At 52.0% G+C, this 26,321-nt stretch overlaps 1 protein-coding gene across 1 annotated transcript in view; it reads right to left on the minus strand.

Annotated features, from left to right (window-relative positions):
- fryl (furry homolog, like) overlaps positions 1 to 26,321 on the minus strand; it is a 69,720-nt gene that overhangs the window by 6,409 nt on the left and 36,990 nt on the right. The window contains exons 34-58 of the mRNA XM_064334162.1: positions 26,234 to 26,321; positions 25,782 to 25,851; positions 25,535 to 25,647; positions 25,204 to 25,354; positions 25,017 to 25,120; positions 24,343 to 24,525; positions 23,619 to 24,042; positions 22,602 to 22,724; positions 21,508 to 21,536; positions 21,043 to 21,157; positions 20,378 to 20,626; positions 19,343 to 19,974; positions 17,994 to 18,265; positions 15,398 to 15,538; positions 14,562 to 14,762; positions 13,666 to 13,827; positions 13,160 to 13,234; positions 12,893 to 13,066; positions 11,629 to 11,832; positions 9,836 to 10,060; positions 9,023 to 9,334; positions 5,697 to 5,989; positions 1,527 to 1,734; positions 1,228 to 1,377; positions 615 to 713 (exon numbers count right to left, since the gene is read on the minus strand). The exon at positions 26,234 to 26,321 is cut by the window's right edge and continues 81 nt beyond it. Coding sequence (XP_064190232.1) covers positions 615 to 713; positions 1,228 to 1,377; positions 1,527 to 1,734; positions 5,697 to 5,989; positions 9,023 to 9,334; positions 9,836 to 10,060; positions 11,629 to 11,832; positions 12,893 to 13,066; positions 13,160 to 13,234; positions 13,666 to 13,827; positions 14,562 to 14,762; positions 15,398 to 15,538; positions 17,994 to 18,265; positions 19,343 to 19,974; positions 20,378 to 20,626; positions 21,043 to 21,157; positions 21,508 to 21,536; positions 22,602 to 22,724; positions 23,619 to 24,042; positions 24,343 to 24,525; positions 25,017 to 25,120; positions 25,204 to 25,354; positions 25,535 to 25,647; positions 25,782 to 25,851; positions 26,234 to 26,321 — 4,797 coding nt within the window. The remainder of the gene's footprint in view (positions 1 to 614; positions 714 to 1,227; positions 1,378 to 1,526; positions 1,735 to 5,696; positions 5,990 to 9,022; positions 9,335 to 9,835; positions 10,061 to 11,628; positions 11,833 to 12,892; positions 13,067 to 13,159; positions 13,235 to 13,665; positions 13,828 to 14,561; positions 14,763 to 15,397; positions 15,539 to 17,993; positions 18,266 to 19,342; positions 19,975 to 20,377; positions 20,627 to 21,042; positions 21,158 to 21,507; positions 21,537 to 22,601; positions 22,725 to 23,618; positions 24,043 to 24,342; positions 24,526 to 25,016; positions 25,121 to 25,203; positions 25,355 to 25,534; positions 25,648 to 25,781; positions 25,852 to 26,233) is intronic.

Here is a 26,321-nt window from a genome sequence, read left to right on the forward strand (position 1 = left end):
GGGGATCAGACAGAGAGGAGATCACACAGAGAGGGTAACAGACACACTTTATAATAGCAGTCTGCACTCGAGTCTGCATTATTCCCTGGATATAAAAACCCTGGCAGACTGTTTGAACTGTCTGCTGATGGTGTAGAAGGCAAGTGTGTGCTGCTCAGCTCTCAGCTCTCAGAACCGCACTGTCGCTACATGACATGGGGGTAGGATCACAAGTAGGATCACACGTGGGGGTAGGATCACAAGTAGGATCACACGTGGGGTTAGGATCACAAGTAGGATCACACGTGGGGTTAGGATAAAATGGGCGGGGTAGGATCCGGTGGGCGAGATTATGATAAAGGGGGTGTGGTTAGGATAAAATGGGCGGGGTTAGGATCCGGTGGGTGGGGTTAGGATCAGGTGGTGGTGGGTTAGGATAGGGGTGGGTTAGTGATACAGTGGGGTTGATGGGGGTTATGTAGGTGGTTAGAAAAATGGGCGGGGTTAGGATCCGGTGGGTGGGGTTATGATACAGTGGGTGGGGTTAGGATCCGGTGGGTGGGGTTATGATACAGTGGGTGTGGTTAGGATAAAGTGGGCGGGCTAGGTGCGGTGGGCGGGCTCAGGTGACGCACCTGTTGGGCTGACTCCCTCTTGCTGTTGTAGGTGTCCAGGTGCTCCTGCAGCTCCAGAACACTGAACTTCAGAGCCTCCAACAGCCCACAGGACACCAGCTAAACACCACAACACACACCATCACAACCAGCACCACACTGTGTGTGTGTGTGTGTGTGTGTGTGTTTGTGTGCAAGCGTGTATGTATGTGTGTGTGTGTGTGTGTGCGAGCGTGTATGTATGTGTGTGTGTGTTTGTGTGTGTGTGTGTGAGAGAGTTTGTGTGTGTGTGTGTGAGAGAGAGTGTGTGTGAGAGTGTGTGTGTGAGTGTGTGTGTGAGAGGTGAGAGTGTGTGGTGAGTGTGTGTGGAGTGTGTGAGGTGTAGGTGTGTGTGTGTGTGGGTTGAGAGAGAGTGTGTTGTGTTGTGGTGTGAGAGAGGGTGTGTGTGTGTGTGTGGTGTGTGTGAGAGAGAGAGTGTGTGTAGTGTGTGTGTGTGAGAGAGTTGTGTGTGAGGAGTGTGTGTGTGTGTGGAGAGAGTGTGTGTGTGAGAGTGGGTGGTGTGTGTGGTGTGATGAGAGTGTGGTGTGTGTGTGTGTGTGTGTGTGAGAGAGAGTGTGTGTATGTGTGTACTCACTGTTTCTGCATCCAGCAGCACTGTGGGACACTGTGAACAGGCCATCAGGACATCCAGAGAGCTGCGGAACTGGCCCCCGATCCGCCCCAGCCCCTCCCCCAGGAAACCCACTGCAGCGTGTGTCAGTGTGCCAAACTTCCTCTGGATACTCTACACACACATTACATTACACACGTTACATACAGAGACATTACATTACACACGTTACATACAGAGACATTACACACATTACATACAGATTATATTACACACACACATTACTGTAAAAAACACTCTTATATATACACACACGCACACACCTGGAAGAGACGTGAGAACACGTGGAAGGTGTGCACTGCAGAAGAGCCGTCCGTGTCTGACAGCATCTGGTTGACATGGCAACGCCAGGCATCCTCCTCATCGTCGTAGGCAACAGGCTGGAAGGCTGCCAGGATGGCGGAGAGAAACGGCGAGGGGGGTGGAGACGCCTGGAGCTCCGAGAATCCTTCTGCTTCCCCTTCATCCTGACTACACACACACACACACACGATTACTTTCCAGGGCTCTAGATTCTATCCTTTTCTGGCCCAAAAAATTCCACAACAGACAAAAACCATGATCTTTGAGTAACAGTGCAGTGAGAAATTCACTGTGGAGCAGGGAAATGACTGCTTGTGAAGTATACTTCTCAACGAGTGTGACTGAAGGGCACATGCGGTGGGGCTGTAGGTACAGTAGAAGCTAGGCTATAATCAAGGTCCTCAGAAAGATAGTAAGAACAGATTTGTGAACAGAGTGTTCATTGAGAAATGCTGTGCGATCACTTTTCTTCTTTTTAACTTTTAAAGTGTTGAAACAGTGTATACTGGCCTTTCCCGAATGTAAAAATAGGAAAACTATAAAATATACTTTTGTGTAAAATATTAAAGAACAGAGCTGGAGGACCGGGCATGTTCTGTAATGAATATTCATAAGCTCACTTTTGACAGACAGCCCACTAGCGTCTTAGCGTTTGGCCTGCTAGCCAGCAGAGCCCCAGGGAAGGCTCCCTAAGGCCGGCCGAACGCGCCAGACGACAGGAGCACTTTAACAGCGCTAACACTCCACTGCACATGGACTCCTCAGGAACTCATAAAGATTCTGAGCTTCTCCTAATGTAATAAAGGGAACGGTCAGGCACCAGGCACAGCTGGAGGGAACCCATTCAGGAAAGCAGCGCAGCAGATGTGTGCAACTGAAGTGGCAAATGGAGACTCCACTGGAAGCCACACAGCGAAGCACCACAGACGGAGGAGGCGGTGTTAAGACTGCAGATTAACGGCAGTGTTCACCTCCGCGTGTGACAGGTGCTCTTCCCAAGACTGAAGCAAACTAATCAGCGAAAGGCAGACTCATTTGGTCACTACTAAAGCAGGCTTCAGCACTCTGGCGGGATAAGGAATATGCACAAAGTAATGCAACTGAAAAAGAAATAAAAAGCACAAAATGCAAAGGCAATGGACTGGACACATTCTGCAAATAAAGCTTTAAGAGATGAACAAGCTGGCTGCACACCTGCCTAATTAGCATCAAAACTCACTCAGGTGTTCTGGTGAATGTACTGGCTGAAACATCTATACCCACCACGCCACCGGACGCATGCACACACATCCGCACGCACACCCGCCCACACACACGCACGCACGCAAGCCCACACGCACACACACACACACGCACGCACACGCACACCCGCCCACACACACACACACGCACGACACCCGCCACGCACACACACACGCACCCCGCCACACACACACACACACACACACACCACACCCAGCCCGCTGCACACACACAAAACAAACACTCAGCACATCCCCCACCAAAACCACTAATGCATACCCCATCGCACGTGCACACAAGCCCGCACACACACACACACGCACACCCGCCCACACATACACACACACCCCCCCCCCAAAACACACACAACAATCTATACCTCACGCACCAACACACACACACCTACCAATACCCCCCACAAACCACCAACCAACCCCTGCGCACCACACCCACACACACACACTCACACAATAGCAAATCACATGAAAATTCATACTGCACGCCCGCACCACACACACACACAATAATACATAAACACAGAACCCCTGAAAAACACATACTGCATACCTCTCAATGGGACCCACTACACATAAGCATATACATCCATACGTCCACCCCCACAAAACAACATAAACTATAATTCGCAAAAATCACACACAACCACAGCACATAACCACACCCCCACAAACACACAAACCCAAGCCCTATGCACATCATGCGCAGAACTCACACTGCACTCCAACAGTTATGAAGCAGACATATGAAAATTATGCTGTGCTGCGCAGACGAACACCACCACCTCACCCAAGCACACTGTCACCAGCACACACCACACACCACATCAAACACATCCAGATCAGACCCAATACATCCAGTACTGATACAGACTAACTAAACATATCAAACATGCACTCCCAAAACATAGCACTGGCATTCCAAACCATCCTAGCTACTGCAGCATCCAAAATCAAGCATGCGCATCCACAGCACACCACTAAAAGCACACAAAAATCACAATGCAGCACCAACCATCCAGCACCACACCCAACGCACTCCATACGCAACACAGCACCACACAACACACACACGCAGCCTAATCACAGCACTGCGCAATACTCCAGACTGCACGCCCAAACATCGAGCACTGCAGACCGAAAGAATGCAAGCTGCTGTGCAGGCACGAAGAATCACACTGCATCCCAAAAGTGCTGCAGGAGCACACTGTCCCTGCTCACACTGGAGCCACAGCACTGCAGCATCCAAACACATCCAGCACTGCAGCACCCAAACGCATCCAGCACTGCAGCATCCAGCACTGCAGCACCCAAACGCATCCAGCACTGCAGCACCCAAACGCATCCAGCACTGCAGCACCCAAACACATCCAGTACTGCAGCACCCAAACACATCCAGCACTGCAGCACCCAAACGCATCCAGCACTGCTGCATGCAGCACTGCAGTACCCAAACACATCCAGTACTGCAGCACCCAAACACATCCAGTACTGCAGCACCCAAACACATCCAGCACTGCAGCACCCAAACGCATCCAGCACTGCAGCACCCAGCACTGCAGCACCCAAACACATCCAGCACTGCAGCACCCAAACACATCCAGCACTGCAGCACCCAAACACATCCAGCACTGCAGCACCCAAACACATCCAGCACTGCAGCACCCAAACACATCCAGCACTGCAGCACCCAAACACATCCAGCACTGCAGCACCCAAACACATCCAGCACTGCAGCACCCAAACGCATCCAGTACTGCAGCACCAAACACAGTACTGCAGCAGCACTGCAGCACCCAAACACACTGCCAGCACTGCAGCACCCAAACACATCCAGTACTGCAGCACCCAAACACATCCAGCACTGCAGCACCCAAACGCATCCAGTACTGCAGCACCCAAACACATCCAGCACTGCAGCACCCAAACGCATCCAGCACTGCAGCATCCAAACACATCCAGCACTGCAGCACCCAAACGCATCCAGCACTGCAGCACCCAGCACTGCAGCACCCAGTACTGCAGCACCCAAACGCATCCAGCACTGCAGCACCCAAACACATCCAGCACTGCACCAGCACATCCAAACACATCCAGCACTGCAGCACCAAACGCACATACTGCAGCACGCAGCACCCAAACGCATCCAGTACTGCAGCACCCAAACACATCCAGTACTGCAGCACCCAAACACATCCAGCACTGCAGCTTCCAGTACTGCAGCACCCAAACACATCCAGCACTGCAGCACCCAAAGGCATCCAGCACTGTAGCACCCAGCACTGCAGTACCCAAACGCATGCAGCACCCAAATGCATTCAGTACTGCAGCACCCAAACGCATCCAGCACTGCAGCACCCAAACACATTCAGTACAGCAGGACTATTAGCCTGTGTTGGGTCTGATGCTAATTGTCCTTTAGCCAGTGATGGGTCTGATACTAGTGTCCCTCAGCCAGTGTTGGGTCTGATACTAGTGTCCTTTAGCCAGTGATGGGTCTGATACTAGTGTCCCTCAGCCAGTGTTGGGTCTGATAATAGTGTCCTTCAGCCAGTGTTGGGTGGCCTTCAGAGTAAGACAGAGCCCGGCTCGGCCCATTGCCAGACAGACCGCTGACGCCAGAGGAGATGCGGTTAATGACAGAACCGTCCTTTTCTCTGTTTATTACTGCTAAGGGCAGTGGGGCCCTTTCTGAGCTCTACATCACTGATTACTGAAAATCCCCCCGTCCAACAGCAAGAGAACACCTGCAGCCTAAACCTTGATCAACTAAGCACTCATCTGCAGACAGGTAAACTCTCACCTGTACACAGGTGATCTAACCTGCAGACAGGTAAACTCTCTCTCAGCTGCACACAGGTAAGTGAGACGTACCTGGACAGGCCAGAGAAGTCCGCCTCCTCCTCCTCGCAGCGCTCGTCCAGCTCTTTGAGGGCCAGTGTGACATCATCTTCACAGATGGAGGGAGGGCCGCTGTCCGGGGCCGCGGGGGGAGGGGCCTCGTCCTCGCAGACAGACCCGGCTGGGCTCTGCGATGGCGGTGGGGGGGCGGGGTCCTGAGAGTCCGGGAGGTCCGGCAGCTCCGGGGGCAGGGGGGGGGCGCTGCAGAAGCCTGTGTCCTCACTCACACTGCTGCTCAGCTCGTCCGCCGCTGTCACACTCACGTCCTGCGCACCAAACCACCACAGGGGGCGCTGGTCAGGCACCCACCCACAAACCTTTCCGAATGACACACCCAAACACGCTGGCGTGACACTGAAACACAGGTTTCTGACTGCAGCACTCTGCCACCATCCAGCAGACTGACTGACATCCTCTATCTGTTAAAAATGCACACACCAAACAACGCCCTCAACCTGCTACAGCAGACACACCAAAGAGCCCCTATAAACGCTGCTGCTAATATGGACAGCAAATACAGTCACATACACATCAAAACCCCCGAGTACCACTAGCCCCTAAGGTATGAGAAACACTAGGACCATACATTAAATTGTGTTGTGTGTGTGTGTGTGTGTGTGGATGGATGTGTGTGAGAGAGAGTGTGTGTGTGTGTGGGTGTGTGTGAGAGAGAGTGTGTGTGTGTGTGTGTGTGGATGTGTGTGTGAGAGAGAGTGTGAGTGTGTGTGGGTGTGTGTGGATGTGTGTGTGTGTGTGTGTGTGTGGGTGGATGTGTGTGTGTGTGTGTGTGTGTGTGAGTATGTGTGAGAGAGAGAGAAGAGTGTGTGTGGATGTGTGTGTGTGTGTGTGTGTGAGAGAGAGAGAGTGTGTGTGTGTGTGTATGTGTGTGTGTGTGAGAGAGAGTGTGTGTGTGTGTGTGTGTGTGTGTGTGTGTGTGTGCATTTAAATGCATTAAACGGCAGTGTGGCGAGCTGCCAGTAGGCTTGTAACGCAGGTTATTAGGGAAAGCTTTTATTAGGGAAAGCTTTTAGGAGCTGGCTGGAAGGGTGAATCAGAGTATTGATGAGTTTATCTCTGCTTTTCTGGAGCCATTCCATTAGCCTGCCATGCTAATGCACAGATACCCTTCAGCTCACTTTCAGAGCTCCCTGGACCTCCCACAATCCCCTGCTCCCCATTCAGTGCAGTACACACCTGAAACTCCAATCACAGTGAAGAACACACCTCAATCTCCAATCACAGTGAAGTACACACCTCAGCCTCCAATCCCAGCAAAGTACACACCTCAATCTCCAATCCCAGCAAAGTACACACCTCAATCTCCAATCCCAGCAAAGTACACACCTCAATCTCCAATCCCAGCAAAGTACACACCTCAAACACCAATCACAGTGAAAATATATACCTCAATCTCCAATCGCAGAGAAGTACACACCTACATCTCCAATCACAGTGAAGTACACACCTCAGCCTCCAATCCCAGCAAAGTACACACCCTCAATCTCCAATCCCAGCAAAGTACACACCTCAGCCTCCAATCCCAGCAAAGTACACACCCTCAATCTCCAATCCCAGCAAAGTACACACCTCAATCTCCAATCCCAGCAAAGTACACACCCTCAATCTCCAATCCCAGCAAAGTACACACCTCAATCTCCAATCCCAGCAAAGTACACACCTCAATCTCCAATCCCAGCAAAGTACACACCTCAAACACCAATCACAGTGAAAATATATACCTCAATCTCCAATCGCAGAGAAGTACACACCTACATCTCCAATCACAGTGAAGTACACACCTCAGCCTCCAATCCCAGCAAAGTACACACCCTCAATCTCCAATCCCAGCAAAGTACACACCTCAGCCTCCAATCCCAGCAAAGTACACACCCTCAATCTCCAATCCCAGCAAAGTACACACCTCAATCTCCAATCACCTCAAAGTACACACCTCAAACACCAATCACAGTGAAAATATATACCTCAATCTCCAATCGCAGAGAAGTACACACCTACATCTCCAATCACAGTGAAGTACACACCTCAGCCTCCAATCCCAGCAAAGTACACACCCTCAATCTCCAATCCCAGCAAAGTACACACCTCAGCCTCCAATCCCAGCAAAGTACACACCCTCAATCTCCAATCCCAGCAAAGTACACACCTCAATCTCCAATCACCTCAAAGTACACACCTCAAACACCAATCACAGTGAAAATATATACCTCAATCTCCAATCGCAGAGAAGTACACACCTACATCTCCAATCACAACACAATACACTTCTCAATTTCCAATCACAGTGCAGAACACGCCTCATCCCCCAATCACAACAGAGTACACAGAGCAATCTCCAGTGAGCTTACACAAGGTCCGTCCAGGTAGTTTTATTTACCTGTATGGGAAAGGCGATGCAGCCAGGGCAAGCTGCCCAAGGTTAGCACTGCGGTTAGTGTGTTAGTACACAGGATAGCACACAGCGTTAGTAAATCAGTACATGGATCTCTCTCTCTCTCGCTCTTTCTCTCTCTCATTCTCACTCTCTCTGTCACTCTTGCTCTCTCACTTGAGATGAAAGAGTGATAAGGGAGTTGAAGGGGGGTGTGGAATGAATAAAAAGTGGGCTGTTTTGCCTTTTCCTGGGTCAGTCACTGTGGCTGATTAATTCACCAGAGAGAAAAAACCGAATCCATGCCACACCATGATCCTGCGTTCCCTATTTCTCTCATGTCCCGGTTTTCACCAGGATTAATAAAATTAGTGCATGTTGGTGCTACCCAGGAGGACACCTGCCGTATACAGGTGTAAAACTGACTCCTCGCTGCAACAGACTCCTTGCAAGGCGATTTCAGAACCTAATGTTGAATCTTATTTTTTAAAATTGTAATTGTTTAAAAATTAATTTACATTTTAGTAGCAAGCTACTTCTTTGACTATTTTTTGAAACTTTGCTAGTTTCCTACCTTGCCAACACCTTCTTTGCTGTAGCTAGCAGCTACTACAGGTCAGCCAGCCAGCCAGCCAGAACTAGCTAACTAGCTAGTAGCAATACGTAGCTAATGAGTTTAAGTTGTGGCTAGGTTTGCACTGATTAACTTTGAATAATTTGCATGCTTAATTCAGATTGTGTTTCTCTTTCATTGAAATTTAAGTACAACTGACACAATACAAAAAAGCAAGCATTTAAACACTCCAACTTCAGCTCAACAGCCAGGCCGAAGTCTGCACAAGTTACTCTGCCATCTGCGTGCTTCACGCATATTACACTTCACCAGGAGAGGGGGAGGGGCCATACTCACAGACAGGTGACTGGTCAGCTGATTTGGGGGTGGGGCATGCCCACTCAGCTCCATAACTGGACGAGAGGGTTTAGGGGTAGTGGTGGACTGAGGCCAATCAGAGGCTGTCATTTCGTTGCTTAAATACACGCAAGCACAGCCAGCCTGAGGTGCGTGTCTATCCTGACAATCTCTCCCCCAATCAGACAACAAGCAGGCAAGCAAGCTCCGCCCACTCAAGACAAGAAGAGACAGACAGACAGAGAGGAGCAGAGGAAAAAGAGGGCTTCCAATAGAGTCCCAGAGCCAAACATCCATGAGAGCGTGAGACAGCTATGAGACGAGAGCGCCCCCTACAGGCTGGGGGCCAGAGTGTCTGTGGTCAGAGAGGGAGGGCAGGTGCCAGGCCCACATACCTCTCTGAGACAGGGACAGCAGGGCGGGGAAGGAGGCGCAGGGGGAGGAGGAGCAGGCACCGGACCCACACACCTCCCCGAGACAGAGAGTGCAGGGTGGGGGAGGAGGCGCAGGCACCGGACCCACACACCTCCCTGAGACAGAGAGTGCAGGGTGGGGGAGGAGCAGGCACCGGACCCACACACCTCCCTGAGACAGAGAGTGCAGGGTGGGGGAGGAGGCGCAGGCACCGGACCCACACACCTCCCTGAGACAGAGAGTGCAGGGTGGGGGAGGAGCAGGCACCGGACCCACACACCTCCCTGAGACAGAGAGTGCAGGGTGGGGGAGGAGGCGCAGGGGGAGGAGAGCAGGTGGGAGAAGGTTCTAGAAAGCCCCCGTGCACCACAGCTTATTGTGCCCCCCGATTGGTCCCACCTCAGGCGGCTGGCTGCTGGCGCTGTCTGAGTGGGCGGGGTCCGGGGCGGGGTCCAGGGCAGGGCTGTCCAGGGCGGGGTCCGGGGTGGGGTCCAGGGCAGGGCTGTCCGGGCGGGGCAGGGGTGTGGCCTCCTCAGTCACTGCGCTGCTGGACGAGTCCTGAGACTGCTGCAGGGAGTCCACGTGATTGGACGCTGCCTCGTCCGTCGCCGAGTCACTGTTCAACTGTGGGGGAAGGGGCGGGGCATCACTACGGCAACAGCAGGGGTGTGTTTTCTCCTCAGTAAATGCAAAACATAAATGCCTCAGAGTGAAGCATTTGGGTATGGCATAAGTGCACACACGCACACACGCATAAGCGCGCACACACACACATGCACGCACACACGCACAGCCTAAAAGGACTAACAGCGTGTTCACCAGCCTAAAAAGACTAACAGCGTGTTCACCAGCCTAAAAAGACTAACAGCATGTTCACCAGCCTAAGAGGACTAACAGCATGTTCACCAGCTTAGAGGACTAACAGCGTGTTCACCAGCCTAAAAGGACTAACAGCGTGTTCACCAGCCTAAAAGGACTAACAGCGTGTTCACCAGCCTAAAAGGACTAACAGCGTGTTCACCAGCCTAAGAGGACTAACAGCATGTTCACCAGCTTAGAGGACTAACAGCGTGTTCACCAGCCTAAAAGGACTAACAGCGTGTTCACCAGCCTAAAAGGACTAACAGCGTGTTCACCAGCCTAAGAGGACTAACAGCGTGTTCACCAGCCTAAAAGGACTAACAGCGTGTTCACCAGCCTAAAAGGACTAACAGCGTGTTCACCAGCCTAAGAGGACTAACAGCGTGTTCACCAGCCTATGAGGACTAACAGCGTGTTCACCAGCAGCCTGTTGCTTGGAAACCCGAAACCTGAGTGAAGCACAGCGCCGCAGTCTCAGGATTTACAGCCCCGCATGAACCCTGCACACGCAATGCATTACTACTACCATTACTACTATTACCATTACTATTACTACCATTACTACTATTATCATTACTACTACAACCATTACTACTACTACTATCATCATTACTACTATTATCATTACTATTACTACCATTACTATTACTACTATTATTATTACTATTACTACCATTACTATTACTACTATTATTATTACTATTACTACCATTACTATTACTACTATTATTATAACTATTACTACCATCACTACTATTATCATTACTATTAGTACCATTACTATTACTACTATTATTATTACTATTACTACATTACTATTACTACCATTACCATTACTACTATCATCATTACTATTACTACCATTACTATTACTACTATTATCATTACTATTACTACATTACTATTACTACTATTATTATTACTATTACTACTATTATCATTACTATTACTACCATTACCATTATTAGCATTACTATTACCACTAATATCATTACTATTGCTATATTACTACTATTATCATTACACGTACTACTATTACTATTATCATTATTACGATTATCATTGTTATCATCATCATTATTATTACATATTTCTCATGAACACAAGAGAGGGGCTGCATGCGGCAAACAGGCCAGCTGAACCCAAGCAGCACAGCAGCGTCACACGCCAGGAGCACTGCTGGGCACTGATTGGAGGGTTGTGTGCAAGGGGGCGGGGGCAAAGGCAGGGAGGAGGAGTCTAGAACAAAAGCAAGCAGCGAGCCCCACCCACTCCCACTGCAGCGAAGCACACACACCATGCCCTGTCGGGCTGCTGGGGGCGGGACTTACGAGGCTGGAGCGGGTCAGAATCTGGCTAGCGCTCAGTACCTCCTCCTCCGACGACTCGTCCGTGTCCTCCTCCTGATTGGTCAGGTTGAGGCTGGGCGTGCTCCCGGCGAACTGGCACTCCTGCAGGGAGGGCGTGTCCCCCTTGTCCACACTGTCGAGGGACCGCCTCCGAACGCCCCAGTTAAAGTTGTCCATGCTCTCCCCCTGCAGGCCACAGACAGAACTGCAGTCAGCCTCACACACACATACAAACACACACACGCTCACTCCCCCAGCACAGAACTACAGTCAGCCTCACACACACACTCAAGGCAAGGCATGGGGCGGGCCCGGGCGGGCCAACACAACCCAACACATCCCAACACCACACATTCCAGCACAGCAGGACAGGATGTCGCAGTAATAGCAGCTGTACTGGAGAAGTCCACAGAGACAAAGCACCGTACACAAGGACTAATGAGCTCAACACCAAAGGGGGAACAACACAGGCACAATGCATCTGATTGGCCCATCCTGGCACATGACTGTCACATGACTGATGGGATGGCAAGTCATGCGGAGTTACACCAGGCTGCAACTTACCTGCAGCTCCTGGTCAGCAAGAAGAGAGGAAACAGGTGAGTTAGAACAAAAAGAGCAGGACACCAAATGGAGTCCCTTACACACACACACACGCACACGCGCACACACACACACGTATGCGCACACGCACGCGCGCACACGCGCGCACACGCACACACATGCACACGCACAGAAACATGGATAATGCAGCACTGAGTTTGTTTGTTTTCTATGACAGTGCGGTCTCAGTTTGTTTGGTGTGATCTGGGGGTCCCATCCCTGTTTTAGTGTGGTCTGGGGGTCAGTCCCTGTTTTAGTGTGATCTGGGGGTCCCATCCCTGTTTTAGTGTGATCTGGGGGTCCCATCCCTGTTTTAGTGTGGTTTGGGGGTCAGTCCCTGTTTTAGTGTGATCTGGGGGTCCCATCCCTGTTTTAGTGTGATCTGGGGGTCCCATCCATGTTTTGGTGTGATCGGGGGTGCCATCCCTGTTTGTTTGGTGTGATCGGGGGTCAGTCCCGGTTTTAGTGTGGTCTGGGGGTGCCGTCCCTGTTTGTTTGGTGTGATCGGGGGTCAGTCCCTGTTTTGGTGTGATCGGGGGTGCTGTCCCTGTTTGTTTGGTGTGATCGGGGGTCAGTCCCTGTTTTAGTGTGGTCTGGGGGTGCCGTCCCTGTTTGTTTGGTGTGATCTGGGTGGCTCTCTCACCTCTGCGTCCTCCAGCTCCACATCCAGGAAGTCGAAGTCCTTAAAGACGCCAAACTGCTGCTCGCTGCCAGCATCCTCCGCAGCCTCCTCTTCCCGCACCACCTCCTCCACCGTGGGGATCAGGCTGGTCTGAGCATCGCCCGAGTCCAGGTCCTCACTGGAGGAGAACACCACCTGCACACACACACACACACACACACACACACAATTATATACATACTGCAGGTAGTGAGGGTGCTAATAGCAGGTGCAGGGAGCAGGTCTTACAGAGGGGTTCTTCGGAAGGCCAGATTCCGGACCGCAGAGCGACAGGACGTTCATCAGCTTCTCTCTGGTTCTTCTCTGAAACAGAACATGACACAACATGAAAACACAAACACTACACACTCAACATAACAGCACATCAAAACACAAACAAACATTACACACACAACATAACGTTACAGCACATCAAAACACAAACAAACACTACACACAACATAACGTTACACCACAACAAAACACAAACAAACATTACACACTCAACATAATGTTACACCACAACAAAACACAAACAAACACTACACACTCAACATAACGTTACACCACAACAAAACACAAACAAACATTACACACACAACATAACGTTACACCACAACAAAACACAAACAAACACTACACACTCAACATAACGTTACACCACAACAAAACACAAACAAACATTACTGAACAATACACATTTCAAACAAACATTTTCACAAGCGCATGTGTGTATCCCACACACAGGAGGGTACCTGAGAGAGCTGGGGTCTCTTCCAGCTGACGGGCACCAGGCCGTTGGAGTTGGACCCTGAGGAGGTGGAGGAGGTGCTCCTCGTCACGGCGATGACCTGCGGCTTCCCGTTCCGCCCCGCCGCGGTGCGCTGGTCCCCGTATTTATGGCCTATGATGGGCGTCTGCAAGGATGGCACACCGCTTACACACTCACCCGTTTACACACCCATTTACACACTCACCCGTTTGCACACTCACCCGTTTACACACCCACCTGTTTACACACCCACCCGTTTACACACCCATTCACACACTCACCCATTTGCACACTCACCCGTTTACAGTCACCCGTTTACAGTCACCCGTTTGCACACTCACCCGTTTACACACTCACCCGTTTACACACCCATTTACACACCCATTTACACCCTCACCCGTTTACACACTCACCCATTTACACCTGTTTAGACACTCACCTGTTTACACACTCACCCGTTTACACACTCACCTGTTTACACACTCACCCATTTACACACCCGTTTAACCTCAGTGTGAAAGGAACAGTTGGGCACCTCTGAGATGTTTAACCTCAGTGTGAAAGGAACAGTTGGGCACCTCTGAGATGTTTAACCTCAGTGTGAAAGGAACAGTTGGGCACCTCTAAGATGTTTAACCTCAGTGTGAAAGGAACAGTTGGGCACCTCTGAGATGTTTAACCTCAGTGTGAAAGGAACAGTTGGGCACCTCTAAGATGTTTAACCTCAGTGTGAAAGGAACAGTTGGGCACCTCTGAGATGTTTAACCTCAGTGTGAAAGGAACAGTTGGGTACCTCTGAGATGTTTAACCTCAGTGTGAAAGGAACAGTTGGGTACCTCTGAGATGTTTAACCTCAGTGTGAAAGGAACAGTTGGGTACCTCTGAGATGTCGAAGTGGAAGTCCAGAGTTTTTCCGGGCAGTTCCTTGGAGCAGCTGTTGAAGATCCTGGTGAAGGCGATCTCGGGTGAGCCGGACGATTCTGCGCTGTAGGAGCGATGAACCTCGTCTGGCACCACCAGGCTGGCTGACCGAGACACCACCAGCTTCAGAATGTTCTGGGCCTCCTTCCAGTACGGGCTCTGTGGCGCACAAACAGCAGGCATCATGGGAAATGGGTCTTTACACACACTTACGCCCAACTACCAAACCAACTCACATCACAGCACACCTTGTGAATCATATCTGTGTGAGTGTGTGCTCATGCACATGTGAGTATGTGTGAGTGTGTGTGTGCGCGTGTGTGCACTAGTGTGTGTCTATGTGTGTGCATGCGTGCGAGTGTACGTGTGTGTGTGTCTGTGCGAGGGTGTGTGTGTGTGTGAGTGTGTCTGTGCGAGGGTGTGTGTGTGTGAGTGTGTCTGCGAGAGTGTGTGTGTGTGTGTGTCTCTAGAGTAGCGGGTTGGAAATAAGCTAGGAGGCGGAGCAGCAGAGCAGGACTGTGTGACAGGTTGTTCCTGCTCTTATAAATAATCAGGAGTTGGCCCCACACCAGCACAACCCAATCCCAGTGAAAGCACAGAGAGGACACATCAAGGACAGCACTGCCTACTGCTGCCACTCACAGCACACTGCTGCTCCAGGACTAGTACCCACAGTGCACCAGGGCCAAGCAGGGACAGTGCACCAGGCCCAAGTGCACTTAACCCACATCCACAAAGTTAACAAACAAACACACACACACACACACAGTCGGGATCAAGCCAGAGGGTCTTACCTGCACGTACTTCCCTATGATCTTCATGATGTCCAGGTTGAACTGTTTGACAGGTGCAGCTGACAGGTCGATGTGACTCAGCAGGCTGTGTATTATCTGCAGCAGGGACTGCTGCATGCTGGCCAGACCCTTCTCCAGCAGCTGGGGTCACAGGTCAGGGGTCAAGCTCAAACAAACCACAGTGGCCATTTTGGCTCTAACACAATTTCCATTACACAAACTACTTTGAAAGCCACACTACGAAACCCACATTCAGCTACACACTCCCTACACCCACACTCAGCTACACACTCCCTACACGCACATTCAGCTACACGCTCCCTACACCCACATTCAGCTACACACTCCCTACACCCACATTCAGCTACACACTCCCTACACCCACATTCAGCTACACACTCCCTACACCCACATTCAGCTACACACTCCCTACACCCACACTCAGCTACACACTCCCTACACCCACACTCAGCTACACACTCCCTACACCGGCTCTGAGCCTGCAGAGCTCAGTATAATATGATTATTTGATGGTTATAGAGACACTGCCAGATTTGGTTAACTCAGAACAAAAGCACAAGCCAGGATAAAAATGGACCCCACACACGCACATACACATACACACCCACACACACACACACACACACACTTTCCCAGAAAGCCCCTACAGGGCCCGGAAGAGGATTCTCTGAGAGCACTGATGTCATATTCTTGCTGGCCTATTGCACGCGGGGGGGGGGGGTAATTCATTTACTGGCTCCTCCCTCATACGCACGCAGAGACAGATCACCTTGTGCATACATCACTCCTCCCCCCATCCCAAGCCCAAGGGGAGGGGACCTGCTCTGAGTCATCCTCAAGAGTTACCACGGCGATGTTTCATTCTTTTATTCAGTCATTCCCTTCATTCAGGTGAAAGCCCTGCGGTATCACAAGGGCTGATAAATGGCCAATTCATCGCTAAAAATACTTCCATATTCCTTAAACAACATATTTTAGACTTTCAGTTAAACCCAGGCCTGGTTTAAACATCCCCATTTATGTTTTTATCATTCTCAGTATTAAATATTTACCCTTTAAGGTGTGAGGTCACAAATGTGTGATTAGAGTGTTCTTAACTGAACATTCTAATGCTGATGTCACAATCACTACCGGTAACTGAAAGCAGCGGAGTTCTAGAACAGTGATTTAGAATTTTGTGAAACATTCCAAAAAAACGTACTCCTCAAAGGGTTAATGCTGTAATAAAGAGGCACTTCTTACATAGCTACATTCAGATGGTGACACAATGTTATCATGATTTCGCTATCCTTCCGTGCACTGCTATGTAAAGTGCCCCTGAACAGCAGCCTGTGGTGAGGGCTAGTTAAAGCTCTTAGAGCACAGCGCTCAGACTGAGGGTTAAGGCTCTTAGAGCACGGCGCTCAGACTGAGGGTTAAGGCTCTTAGAGCACGGCGCTCAGACTGAGGGTTAAGCTCTAGAGCACAGCGCTCAGACTGAGGGTTAAGCTCTTAGAGCACGGCGCTCAGACTGAGGGTTAAGGCTCTTAGAGCACGGCGCTCAGACTGAGGGTTAAGGCTCTTAGAGCACAGCGCTCAGACTGAGGGTTAAGGCTCTTAGAGCACAGCGCTCAGACTGAGGGTTAAGGCTCTTAGAGCACGGCGCTCAGACTGAGGGTTAAGGCTCTTAGAGCACGGCGCTCAGACTGAGGGTTAAGGCTCTTAGAGCACGGCGCTCAGACTGAGGGTTAAGGCTCTTAGAGCACGGCGCTCAGACTGAGGGTTAAGGCTCTTAGAGCACAGCGCTCAGACTGAGGGTTAAGGCTCTTAGAGCACAGCGCTCAGACTGAGGGTTAAGGCTCTTAGAGCACGGCGCTCAGACTGAGGGTTAAGGCTCTTAGAGCACAGCGCCCAGACTGAGGGTTAAGGCTCTTAGAGCACAGCGCCCAGACTGAGGGTTAAGGCTCTTAGAGCACGGCGCTCAGACTGAGGGTTAAGGCTCTTAGAGCACAGCGCTCAGACTGAGGGTTAAGGCTCTTAGAGCACAGCGCTCAGACTGAGGGTTAAGGCTCTTAGAGCACAGCGCTCAGACTGAGGGTTAAGGCTCTTAGAGCACGGCGCTCAGACTGAGGGTTAAGGCTCTTAGAGCACGGCGCTCAGACTGAGGGTTAAGGCTCTTAGAGCACAGCGCTCAGACTGAGGGTTAAGCTCTTAGAGCACAGCGCTCAGACTGAGGGTTAAGGCTCTTAGAGCACGCGCTCAGACTGAGGGTTAAGGCTCTTAGAGCACGGCGCTCAGACTGAGGGTTAAGGCTCTTGGAGCACGGCGCTCAGACTGAGGGTTAAGGCTCTTAGAGCACGGCGCTCAGACTGAGGGTTAAGGCTCTTAGAGCACGGCGCTCAGACTGAGGGTTAAGGCTCTTAGAGCACGGCGCTCAGACTGAGGGTTAAGGCTCTTAGAGCACGGCGCTCAGACTGAGGGTTAAGGCTCTTAGAGCACAGCGCTCAGACTGAGGGTTAAGGCTGTGGTGTGTTTTACCCAGAGTGCTCGTTTCGGCAGCGAGCTCTGAAGCGATGAGCAGGTGGGCGGGGCTTACCTCGGCCAGGTAGGTGACGAGGCTGAAGGTGATGTCGGAGAAGGAGTCGTGCAGGTACCGGCACACCACGTTGACCCAGCTGGCGCAGTCGCGGGAGTAGCTGTGCGTGCTGTACAGGCTCATCATGTGCGCCAGGTTGGACAGCGTGGCGGACTTCTCCTCGGCAGCGCACACGCGCGCCACACGGTCCGCCGCGTCCTTGCAGAAGGGCGTGGGGTTGTCAAAGTGCTGAATCAGGTGCGGCAGCAAACACAGGATATTCAGAGGGAAACCTGCAGGGGGGAGAGACACAGCCAATCAGCTACAGGCGAGAGAGGCACACAGCCAATCAGCTACAGGCGAGAGAGGCACACAGCCAATCAGCTACAGGCGAGAGAGGCACACAGCCAATCAGCTACAGGCGAGAGAGGCACACAGCCAATCAGCTACAGGCGAGAGAGGCACACAGCCAATCAGCTACAGGCGAGAGAGGCACACAGCCAATCAGCTACAGGTGAGAGAGGCACACAGCCAATCAGCTACAGGCGAGAGACACACACAGCCAATGAGCTGCAGGTGAGAGAGACACACAGCCAATGAGCTGCAGGAGAAAGAAACACACAGCCAATGAGCTGCAGGTGAGAGAGACAAACAGCCAATGAGCTGCAGGTGAGAGAGACAAATAGCAAATGAGCTGCAGGTGAGAGAGACAAACAGCCAATGAGCTGCAGGTGAGACAAACACACAGCCAATCAGCTGCAGGCTGTGTGCATGAGAGAGCAGGGGAGGCTGTGGGGCCTCACTGAGCTGAAAGGGTGGAGACTGAGAGCTCTGATCCGCTAACACAACAGGAGAGAAAACGGCAAAGCAAAGGCCTTCAGCTGCCCGCTAACGCCATCTAGCGAGCAATCTGGAAACTGCAATCTGGGAAGGTAGAATTTCAGTGGTCAAAACCAACACACACGTCCTGCAAAATCCCTGAGAGGGGGGAGTGGGCGGGGCATAAACACAGCGCTCCTGCAGGGGGGGAGTGGGCGGGGCATAAACACAGCGCTCCTGCAGGGGGGGAGTGGGCGGGGCATAAACACAGCGCTCCTGCAGGGGGGAGTGGGCGGGGCATAAACACAGCGCTCCTGCAGGGGGGGTGGGCGGGGCATAAACACAGCGCTCCTGCAGGGGGGATGGGCGGGGCATAAACACAGCGCTCCTGCAGGGGGGAGTGGGCGGGGCATAAACACAGCGCTCCTGCAGGGGGGAGTGGGCGGGGCATAAACACAGCGCTCCTGCAGGGGGGGGAGTGGGCGGGGCATAAACACAGCGCTCCTGCAGGGGGGGAGTGGGCGGGGCATAAACAGGCGGGGCGCTCTCACCTGAGCCCTGCGAGGGGTCGACCAGCGCGTAGCGGGACGCGGTGATGAGCTTGCTGAGCAGCTGCACGGTGAGCTCCAGCGTGGCGGCCGAGGTGAAGCCCTTGAGGAAGAGCTGCTGCAGGCCGGGGAAGCTGTGCCACTTGAGCTGGGCCTGCACAGCCTCGATGCGCTGCCGGCTGTCCGCCCGCTCCAGCGGCAGCTGGCCCAGCAGCTTGTTCAGCAGCCGCAGCGCCAGCAGGAACTCAAACTCGTAGTCCGACTCCAGCAGCGACGCCGCGATCCAGAAGATGGTGGCCATCAGGTTGGAGGGGTCCGCGGGGGGCGGAGGCTCGCCAGCCCCGCCCTCCCGTAAGGAGGACAGGCTGCGGGTGCGAGCCAGGCTGCCGTGGTTACCGGCCCGGCCGTCCACGATGTCCAGGGTGTTGCTGCGGCGACGGTCGCCCGGGTGCTCTCCCACCAGGCTGGCGCGGAGCGAGTTGCTGCGGGCGTGGCCGTAGAGGGCGTGGCCGTGTAGGGCGTGGCCGTGCTGGCCCCGCCCACCTCCCAGGTTCAGCTGGCCCGTGCTCTTCCGGTTGGCTGCATACTTGGTGCCCAGCAGGGGGTGTCGGTACGGGGGATCCGGGTTCGAGGCCCTGGCACAAAGCAGAGCGAGGGTTACCCATGACAGCACTGCCATGCTATTTACTGGCTGCCTTGCTGCTTACCCACCGAATGCACTCATATTTTACTGCGTCTGACACCCCAGTGTGCAAAACATGCGTTCAGCCCGGCCTGTCCTCCAGGTGTGGGCGGGGCTTCAGTGTGGGTGGGACACAGTGTGTGGGTGTGGCAGTGTGTGGGTGTGGCTCCAGTGTGGGTGTGGCAGTGTGTGGGCGGGGCTCCAGTGTGGGTGTGGCAGTGTGTGGGTGTGGCAGTGTGTGGGTGTGGCTCCAGTGTGGGTGGGACACAGTGTGTGGGGGGCTCAGTGGGGGTGTGGCAGTGTGTGGGCGGGGCTCCAGTGTGGGTGTGGACACAGTGTGTGGGTGTGGCTCTTACTGCGACAGAGCAGTCAGCAAGTCGTAGCTCTTCATCGAGTCCGCAAGCGTGTCGATCCCAGACTCCAGTGTCAGAAGCAACTCTATCACAAAACCCTGCAGACATAGATATACACACGCGTGCACACACACACACACACACACACACACACACACACACGAGTCATTGAAGTGAGATGGATCAGAACATGAAGGCCTAAAAGAATACATTAAATAATGGAAAAATTGAGAAAACCCACAGGTAAAGAACAGTATTCATAGAGACAGAGGGAAAGGGGGAGGGACAGAGATAGAGGGAGGGAGAGAGGGAGAGGGGGAGGGGGAGAAAGGGAGGGAGAAGCAGGGGGAAAGAGAGAGAGGGAGAGGGAGAAGCAAGGGAAAGAGAGAGAGGGAGGGAGAAGCAGGGGGAAGAGAGAGAGGCGGAGAGGAGAAGCGGGGGAAGAGAGAGAGAGGGAGGGAGAAGCAGGGGAAAGAGAGAGAGGGAGAGAGAGAAGCAGGGGAAAGAGAGAGAGAGGGAGGGAGAACTGGGGAAAGAGAAGGCGGAGAGGAGAGTCGGGGCGGGACGGGAGAGGGGGAGGGGAAGCCGGGGAAGAGAGATGAGGCGGGAGAGGAGAGATGGGAGTCTGAACCTCGCGCTCCTCCGGCTCTCCCACAGCTCCTCAGCACGCTGAACAAAGAGCAGCGTCGGAGAGCGTCGCCGGCGGTAGGCTGCTCAGGCGCGAAAACATCTGGAAGCGCTCCGCATACTGGCGGAGGAGCAGAAGAGCCGTCTGCAGAGCCACTCCCCAGCTCATACCCTGCAACACAACAACACACTGAGCAGCTCCTCCAGCTCATACCCTGCAACACAACAACACACTGAGCAGCTCCTCCAGCTCATACCCTGCAACACAACAACACACTGAGCAGCTCCTCCAGCTCATACCCTGCAACACAACAACACACTGAGCAGCTCCTCCAGCTCATACCCTGCAACACAACAACACACTGAGAGCTCTCAGCTCATACCTGCAAACCTGACAGCTCTCCGTCATACCCTGCAACACAACAACACACTGAGCAGCTCCTCCAGCTCATACCTGCAACACAACACACTGAGCAGCTCCTCCAGCTCATACCCTGCAACACAACACACACTGAGCAGCTCCTCCAGCTCATACCTGCACACAACACTGAGAGCCAGTCATACCTACACACAAACAGGCAGCTCTCCATCATACCTGCAACAACACACTGAGCAGCTCCTCCAGCTCATACCCTGCAACACAACAACACACTGAGCAGCTCCTCCAGCTCATACCCTGCAACACAACAACACACTGAGCAGCTCTCACTCATACCTACAACACAGCCGCTTGCATCATACCCTACAACACAAGTCTGCTTTAACATACCCTACACACAGTCCTCCTGCTCATACCCTCAACACACAGTCTCTTACATCATACCCTACAACACACAGAACAGCGGCTTTGCATCATACCCTACAACACACAGTCTGCTTTATATCATACCCTACAACACAGTCCGCTGGACACATACCCTACAACACACAGTCTGCTTTACATCATACCCTACAACACACAGTCTGCTTTACATCATACCCTGCAACACACAGTCTGCTTTATATCATACCCTACAACACAGTCCGCTTTACATCATACCCTGCAACACACAGTCTGCTTTACATCATACCCTACAACACAGTCTGCTTTACATCATACCCTACAACAGTCTGCTTTGCATCATACCCTACAACACACAGTCTGCTTTACATCATACCCTGCAACAGTCTGCTTTGCATCATACCCTACAACACACAGTCTGCTTTACATCATACCCTGCAACACAGTCTGCTTTACATCATACCCTACAACACAGTCCGCTTTACATCATACCCTGCAACACACAGTCTGCTTTACATCATACCCTACAACACAGTCTGCTTTACATCATACCCTACAACACACAGTCTGCTTTGCATCATACCCTACAACACAGTCTGCTTTACATCATACCCTGCAACACACAGTCTGCTTTGCCTCATACCCTACAACACAGTCTGCTTTACATCATACCCTGCAACACACAGTCTGCTTTATATCATACCCTACAACACACACACTGACCAACTCCTGTAGATCATACCCTACAACACACACACAGACTAACTATTATAGACCATACCTTACAGCACACACACACACACAGTTCAAAGGAAGTTACCTGACTGGCTTTGTTTGAAGACATTGACCACATGTGTGAGGAACACGGTCAGCTGATCTGCACTCTTGATGTTGGGGTTTTTAGGGGAGACATCCTCGTGGTTCCACAAGGGTCCCCGCTTCCTACACACATACAAAACTCTTGGTGAGCATACTTACTACACACACACACACACACACAAATGCACACAAACACCACAAACCACACTCATGTGCCTGGAGAAAAAATCCCATACACACCATAATCCACACAACATGCATGTTCTCACCACACACACACACACACACACACAACACATGCACAGTAACAATACCCTCATCCTGTTAGCTTGCAATCGAAAACAAATATTGAGTTCAGTTGCCACGGTGTTTACCAGACAGGTGTGGGCTATACAGGTACAGACAGGTGTGTGGTGTACAGGTACACACAGGTGAATGGTGTACAGGTATAGACAGGTGTGTGCCATATAGGTGTACACAGAGGTGTTGGTACTGTAGACAGGTGTGTTACAGGTACAGAGTGGTGGGGTACGGTTACTGTAAGAGGTGTAGGATAAGGTACAGACAGGTGTGTGTTGTATTGGTGTACAGACAGGTGTGTGTTGTATTGGTGTACAGAGAGGTGTGTGGTATATAGGTACAAACCTGTGTGTGTTGTATAGGTGTACAGAGAGGTGTGTGGTATATAGGTACAAACCTGTGTGTGTTGTATAGGTGTACATATAGGAGTGTGGTATACAGGTAGACAGGTGTGTGGTATACAGGTACAAACAGGTGTGTGTTGCACAGGTGCACAGAGAGGTATGTGGTATATAGGTAGACAGGTGTGTGGTATACAGGTACAAACAGGTGTGTGTTGCACAGGTGCACAGAGAGGTATGTGGTATATAGGTAGACAGGTGTGTGGTATACAGGTACAAACAGGTGTGTGTTGCACAGGTGCACAGAGAGGTATGTGGTTTACAGTCACACACGGTGTAACACAGTCATGTGGTGTAACAGCACACAGCTACTCACCTGGACGTGATAAACTCGATGAGTGACTTCATCTTCTCGTCCTGCTCACTGGAGAGATCCACCTCATTAAGCAGCGTGGGGGTCAGGTGAGGGAGGGCGGAGCTTCCGATGGGGGTCAGGTGAGGGAGGGCGGAGCTTCCGATGGGGGTTAGGTGAGGGAGGGCGGAGTTTCCGGTCGGGGTCAGGTGAGGGAGGGCGGAGCTTCCGATGGGGGTTAGGTGAGGGAGGGCGGAGCTTCCGGTCGGGGTTAGGTGAGGGAGGGCGGAGCTTCCGATGGGGGTCAGGTGAGGGAGGGTGGAGCTGCCAGTGGGGGTCAGGTGAGGGAGGGTGGAGCCTAGGCTGATGCTGGAGGAGGTGGAGCTCGAGCTGAGTCCTGAGTCCGTCATGGGCGACGGCTGGTATTCCGGCACAAAGTCATACACACCTGCAGAAACACACACAGGTGAGTTTACACCTGCAGAAACACACACAGGTGAGTTTACACCTGCACAGGTGAGTTTACACCTGCAGAAACACACACAGGTAAAACGTTACACCCACAGTGTAGTTTATCATGCAGAAACACACCTGAGGTGTAGTAATGTATCCACGTAGTGTACTTAATCTGGCAGGACTCACCTGTGAGGTTAGTTCTCTGTAGTGTAGCTGGGGCAGAATCTGGCAGGACTCACCTGTGAGGTTAGTTCTCTGTCGTGTAGCTGGGGCAGAATCTGGCAGGACTCACCTGTGAGGTTGTACTCGCGGGGCGGTTGTTTGACAGTGAGAACTTTGGGGTCGTTGTACTCGCGGTTGCGCAGCAGGACGGAGGCCAGTGATTGGACGTTGCTGTTGGTTCCCTGGATGACCAGCAGGTGCAGTAGCAGGCGCTTGCTGTGTTCATACACCTCTGGGTGCTGGTGGTCAAACCCTAGGACAGACAACACGGGATACTCACTGTGTGTGTCTGTGCTTGCTGCACAGGTATATAAGAGCAGGTGTGTACTGTACAGGTGTATAAGGGCAGGTGCTGTTGTACAGGTATATAAAAGTAGGTGTGTGTTGCATTGATGTATAAAGGTAGGTGTGTGTTGTACAGGTATACAAGGACCGGTTTGTATAGTACAGGTTTATAATGGCAGGTGTGTTGTACAGGTGTATAAGAGCAGGTGTGTGTTATACAGGTATATAAGGGCAGGGTGTTGTACGGTAGTAAAGGTGTTTACAGAAAGTAGGTGTGTTGTACAGGTGGTAGTGTGTGTACAGTAGGTTTGTAGTACAGGTGTATAAAGGTAGGTGTGTGTTGTACAGGTACTCAAGGGCAGGTCTGTGTAGTACAGGTGTATAAAGGTAGGTGTGTTGTACAGGTACATAAGGACAGGTTTGTGTAGTACAGGTGTATAATGGCAGGCAGATGTTTACCTATGAAGATAGCATGCAGCAGCAGGTGCAGGTAGGAGCTCCACTCCACCTTGACCCCATGGTCAACGATGAGGTCAGTCAGCAGGATGATGGCAATATTACACCTGAACAGCAGAGACCACAGGGTCAGAGGTCACAGAGCAGGGCAGGCTGTTTGAGGTCAGACAGAAAGAGACCCGCAGCTCACCTGTGTAAAGGAACTCCAGGTGTGTTGGTCTCGGGCAGGTAGTCAACCAGCGGGGACCACGACCCACCCATCGGGGGGAAAGGGAGGGGCTCCGGTCGGTTGTGTTCCATCACTTTCAAACGCCAGTTAGCATAGACAGGCATGGAGTCACCTGCACAGCACAGAGTAAACACGGCGTTAAAAGGCTCACATACACCTGCATACTTAAACCTACCTGCAGAGCCACTGTGTGTGCGTGTGTGAGCGTGTGTGTGAGCGTGTGTGCACGTGTGTGAGTGTGTCTGCGTGCGTGTGTGTGAGGCAACCCCAGGGGCTGATGGGATACTCTTACTCTTCTCCTCCTCATAGGATCCCCCAGAGCTGCTGCTGTAGCGGGACTCCAGGCGATGGTGCTGCCGGCTCAGGTTACTGTTCAGCCCACTGTACATATCCAGGTGGGAGTACCTGAGAGAGGGAGACACAGGTAAGAGGCATAGTGTGAGTCTGTGTGTGTGTGTGTCTGTGTGAACGTGTGTGTGTGTGCGTGCGCGTGTGTGTGTGCGTGTGCGTGTGTGCACGAGCACTCTTGCTCCTCTTACGTGTCGTCCATTTTGTTGTCATGGTGTCCATCAGGGCCAGGCACCATGGTATTACTACTGGAAGTAGTTCCTGTGAAGAGATTCAGAAATTTGATTACCAACAAAGAAGAATCATTCCCATAATGCACCTTCACTGGCCGAACTAATGACATTATGCATACCATTACAACATTATCCATCCAGCGTAACACAGGGGTTGCAGGATCAGCAACAATGGTAAACGTACCTGAGGTTAACAGAGGGGATTGTGGGAAAGGTACCAGAAGGAATTGTGGGAAAGGTACCAGACAGAATTGTGGGAAAGGCACCAGAGAGGATTTTGGGAAAGGTACCAGAGAGGATTTTGGGAAAGGTACCAGAGGGGACTGAGGCAAAAGTACCAGAGAGGATTGTGGGAAAGATACCAGAGAGGATTGTGGGAAAGGTACCAGAGGGGATTGTGGGAAGGGTACCTGAGGCGACAGAGGGGATCTTGTAGCTGGAGGTGATTCGATAGTAGGGAGGATTGTCCATGTGTGTGACAGCAGAACACACAGGATC

This window comes from Anguilla rostrata, chromosome 4, assembly GCF_018555375.3.
Source record: "Anguilla rostrata isolate EN2019 chromosome 4, ASM1855537v3, whole genome shotgun sequence".
Lineage (NCBI taxonomy): Eukaryota > Metazoa > Chordata > Actinopteri > Anguilliformes > Anguillidae > Anguilla > Anguilla rostrata.